The 5,000-nt window shown below is 46.9% G+C and overlaps 1 protein-coding gene across 1 annotated transcript in view; it reads left to right on the forward strand.

Moving 5' to 3' along the window:
* Positions 1 to 2,530: 2,530 nt before the first annotated feature.
* The window catches only part of sdsl (serine dehydratase-like), a gene marked incomplete at both ends in the record, with an annotated part of 29,406 nt that continues 26,936 nt past the window's right edge, over positions 2,531 to 5,000 (forward strand). Inside the window, one exon of the mRNA XM_084339109.1 lies at positions 2,531 to 2,677. Within this exon, the coding sequence (XP_084195235.1) occupies positions 2,531 to 2,677 (147 nt within the window). The remainder of the gene's footprint in view (positions 2,678 to 5,000) is intronic.

The raw sequence follows: 5,000 nt of genomic DNA on the forward strand, positions 1-5,000 counted from the left end.
GTGGGGTTAATGTTGTCCTTGATGCTGCATGTGGGGTTAATGTTGTCCTTGATGCTACATGTGGGGTTAATGTTGTCCTTGATGCTACATGTGGGGTTAATGTTGTCCTTGATGCTGCATGTGGGGCTAATGTTGTCCTTGATGCTACATGTAGGGTTAATGTTGTCTTTGATGCTACATGTGGGGTTAATGTTGTCCTTGATGCTACATGTGGGGTTAATGTTGTCCTCGATGCTACATGTGAGGTTAATGTTCTTGATGCTACATGTGGGGTTAATGTTGTTCTTGATGCTGCATGTGGGGTTAATGTTGTTCTTGATGCTGCATGTGGGGTTAATGTTGTCCTTGATGCTACATGTGGGGTTAATGTTGTCCTTGATGCTACATGTGGGGTTAATGTTGTCCTTGATGCTACATGTGGGGTTAATGTTGTCCTCGATGCTACATGTGAGGTTAATGTTCTTGATGCTACATGTGGGGTTAATGTTGTTCTTGATGCTGCATGTGGGGTTAATGTTGTCCTTGATGCTACATGTGGGGTTAATGTTGTCCTTGATGCTACATGTGGAGTTAATGTTGTCCTTGATGCTACATGTGAGGTTAATGTTGTCTTCGATGCTACATGTGGGGTTAATGTTGTCCTTGATGCTACATGTGGGGTTAATGTTGTCCTTGATGCTACATGTGGGGTTAATGTTGTCCTTGATGCTACATGTGGGGTTAATGTTGTCCTTGATGCTACATGTGGGGTTAATGTTATCCTTGATGCTACATGTGGGGTTAATGTTGTCCTTGATGCTACATGTGGGGTTAATGTTGTCCTTGATGCTACATGTGGGGTTAATGTTGTCCTTGATGCTACATGTGGGGTTAATGTTGTCCTTGATGCTACATGTGAGGTTAATGTTGTCCTTGATGCTACATGTGGGGTTAATGTTGTCCTTGATGCTACATGTGGGGTTAATGTTGTCCTTGATGCTACATGTGGGGTTAATGTTGTCCTTGATGCTACATGTGGGGTTAATGTTGTCCTTGATGCTACATGTGGGGTTAATGTTGTCCTTGATGCTACATGTGGGGTTAATGTTGTCCTCGATGCTACATGTGGGTTAATGTTGTCCTTGATGCTGCATGTGGGGTTAATGTTGTCATTGATGCTGCATGTGGGGTTAATGTTGTCCTTGATGCTACATGTGGGGTTAATGTTGTCCTTGATGCTACATGTAGGGGTTCATGTTGTCCTTGATGCTACATGTGGGGTTAATGTTGTCCTTGATGCTACATGTGAGGTTAATGTTGTCCTTGATGCTACATGTGGGGTTAATGTTGTCCTTGATGCTACATGTGGGGTTAATGTTGTCCTTGATGCTACATGTGGGGTTAATGTTGTCCTTGATGCTACATGTGGGGTTAATGTTGTCCTTGATGCTGCATGTGGGGTTAATGTTGTCCTTGATGCTACATGTGGGGTTAATGTTGTCCTCGATGCTACATGTGGGGTTAATGTTCTTGATGCTACATGTGGGGTTAATGTTCTCCTTGATGCTACATGTGGGGTTAATGTTGTTCTTGATGCTACATGTGGGGTTAATGTTGTTCTTGATGCTGCATGTGGGGTTAATGTTGTCCTCGATGCTACATGTGGGGTTAATGTTCTCGATGCTACATGTGGGTTAATGTTGTCCTTGATGCTACATGTGGGGTTAATGTTGTCCTCGATGCTACATGTGGGGTTAATGTTCTTGATGCTACATGTGGGGTTAATGTTGTCCTTGATGCTACATGTGGGGTTAATGTTGTTCTTGATGCTGCATGTGGGGTTAATGTTGTCCTCGATGCTACATGTGGGGTTAATGTTCTTGATGCTACATGTGGGGTTAATGTTGTCCTTGATGCTACATGTGGGGTTAATGTTGTCCTTGATGCTACATGTGGGGTTAATGTTGTCCTTGATGCTGCATGTGGGGTTAATGTTGTCCTTGCTGCTACATGTGGGGTTAATGTTGTTCTTGATGCCACATGTGGGGTTAATGTTCTTGATGCTACATGTGGGTTTAATGTTGTCCTTGATGCTACATGTAGGGTTAATGTTGTCCTTGATGCTACATGTGGGTTAATGTTGTCCTTGATGCTACATGTGGGGTTAATGTTGTTATTGATGCTACATGTGGGGTTAATGTTGTCCTTGATGCTACATGTGGGGTTAATGTTGTCCTTGATGCTACATGTGGGGTTAATGTTGTCCTTGATGCTGCATGTGGGGTTAATGTTGTCCTTGATGCTACATGTGGGGTTAATGTTGTCCTTGATGCTACATGTGGGGTTAATGTTGTCCTTGATGCTACATGTGGGGTTAATGTTGTCCTTTATGCTACATGTGGGGTTAATGTTGTCCTTTATGCTACATGTGATATTGTACTACAGTATGAATGAGTACAGTGGACTACAACCTAACTGGAGTCATATTGTTCTATTATTGTTCTACAGTATGAATGAGTACAGTGGACTACAACCTAAGTGGACTACAACCATGGCAGAGTATTTCCACATCACCACTCCTCTGCTGGAGAGCGTTGCCATGTCCAAACGGGTCGGGACCACCGTATACATGAAGATGGAGAGTTCACAGCCTTCCGGTTCCTTCAAGATCCGTGGGATCGGACACCTCTGTCAGCAGGTAGGGGGCGGGGCTACATCAGCAGGTAGGGGTCGGGCTACATTAGCAGGTAGGGGGTGGGCCTACATCAGCAGGTAGGGGGCGTGGCTACAAACATCTCCACGGAGAGGTGACGAAGATGTGATGAACCTGGTCTTCTTCCTGCTCTGCTCACATCTGACTAGACTTCACAGAGGAGAGATGTTTGAGTAGAACCATAGATAATAACATTGAATAATATATATCTGATAATAACAGCATTGTTTAAACTAATCAAATCAAATCAAATCAAATGTATTTGTAAGGCCCGACAACCCACGTTAATGTCCCCATGGGCCGTACACGTCTTCTTTAAACAAGTCAAGAAGAAACATTACAATAAGTCAAGAACAGAATAAGAACACCATAAGGTCCAACAAATTTAAAATAAATGCAAATAAATGAAAGAATGCAAGCACTCCCAGACATACCCCACGCAAAGGTAAGGAAAAACTCACTAAAACCTAACAATAGGGAAGAAATGCTCCACAGGCAGTGTGGAGGAGAGAAACCTTAGAAGGGCCATTCAAGGGGGGATCTCCCTTCTTAGATGTCTAGTAGTGTTGCAGACTAACAGTTGGTAAGCATGCACTCATGTGTGTAGTGAAACACAGATGAGTGCATGCAATAGCAACTGAACATTTTGAAAGATTAAAGATAGAGCTGATAGCAACTGAACATTTTGAAAGATTAAAGATAGAGCTGATAGCGAATCTATTTGAGGCACAGGGGCGGCGCAAAGAGGGTCGCGTCCTCCCCGTCTTAATCACGGGACGTTCAACACTCCGGTCATTGCTCCGAGACAGCCGGAGGCAGGGAGATAGGGGGCGGCGCAGAGAGGGTCGCAACCTCCCCGACATCATCGCGGGACGTCCAGCACTCCGGTCACCACTACGAGTCCGCCGGAGACAGGGACAGGAGGGCATGCAGAGAGGGTCGCATCCTCCCGGTCTTCATCACGGGACGTCCAACACTCCGGTCAGCACTCCAGGACAGCAACTCACAGGGAGACAGGGAGACGGGACAGGCGTTAGACAGCTCGCGTCATTGTAGTGGGCGGACATAGCAATAGATACAAGTGGTAAGCATATATGTGAATAGAGTAGATATATGAAGTAAGCATATTATGTGAATAGAATAGAAGTACTTAACCCAGCAATGAAACCGCGTTGACAGGCCAGTTGACAAGACCACGGACAGACGACGGTAAGTAGCTGATCCATGGCCTCGGTGGTGCATGTAGAGCAGTCACTGCAATCTTGGCCAAGACCCAGAGGCATCCATCACCTTAGTCAGCACTAGGAAACTAGGAGAGAGGCACTCAGAGAGATGGGTGAGGGAGGGGGGGGGGGGAGGGTAGGGGGGGAGGGGGGGGGAGCGGGGGGAAGGGGGGGGGGAGTTAGAGAGTTCCCATGTTTGTGGTGCTGCAAAAAAGCAGACATTTTTGTTCATTTGGTGTGAAATGTGTTGGAAGTATCAACTGTCCCTCTTCTGCCTGACCTCTTCTATGTTCTTCTCTTTTCTCCGCCTCTTCTCTCCTTTCCTCGCATCTCATTTCTCTCCTTTCCTCTCAACTAATTTCTCTCCTTTCCTCTCCTCTCCTCTCCTCCTCTCCTCTCTTTTCCTTTCTCTTCCCTCCTCTTCTCTCCTCTCCTCTCCTCTCCTCTCTTCTCTTCTCCTCTCCTCTCCTCTCCTCTCCTCTCCTCTCCTCTCCTCTCCTCTCCTCTCCTCTCCTCTCCTCTCCTCTCCTCTCCTCTCCTCTCCTCTCCTGTCCTCTCCTCTCCTCTTCCGTCCTCTCCTCTCCTCTCCTCTCCTCTCCTCTACTCTTCCGTCCTCTTCTCTTCTATCCTCTCCTCTCCTCTCCTCTCCTCTCCTCTCCTCTCCTCTCCTCTCCTCTCCTCTCCTCTCCTATCCTATCCTCTCCTCTACTCTACTCTTCCCTCCTCTTCTCTCCTCTCCTTTCCTTCCTCTCTTCTCTTCTCTCATCTCCTCTCCTCTTATCTCCTCTCCTCTCCTCTCCTCTCCTCTACTTCCTCTCTTATCTCCTCTTATCTCCTCTTCTCCTCTCCTCTCCTCTCCTCTCCTCTCCTCTCCTCTCCTGTCCTGTCCTGTCCTGTCCTGTCCTGTCCTGTCCTGTCCTCTCCTCTCCTCTCCTCTCCCCTCCTTTCCTCTCATCCTCTTTCCTCTCATCTCCTTTCTCTCCTCTCCTCCCATCTCCTTCCTCTCCTCTCCTCTCCTCTCCCCTCTCCTCTCCTCACCTCTCCCTCCTCTCCTCTCCTCTCCTCTCCTCTCCTCTCCTCTCCTC

Source organism: Notolepis coatsorum (genome assembly GCF_963971535.1).
Source record: "Notolepis coatsorum genome assembly, contig: SCAFFOLD_1908, whole genome shotgun sequence".
NCBI lineage: Eukaryota > Metazoa > Chordata > Actinopteri > Aulopiformes > Paralepididae > Notolepis > Notolepis coatsorum.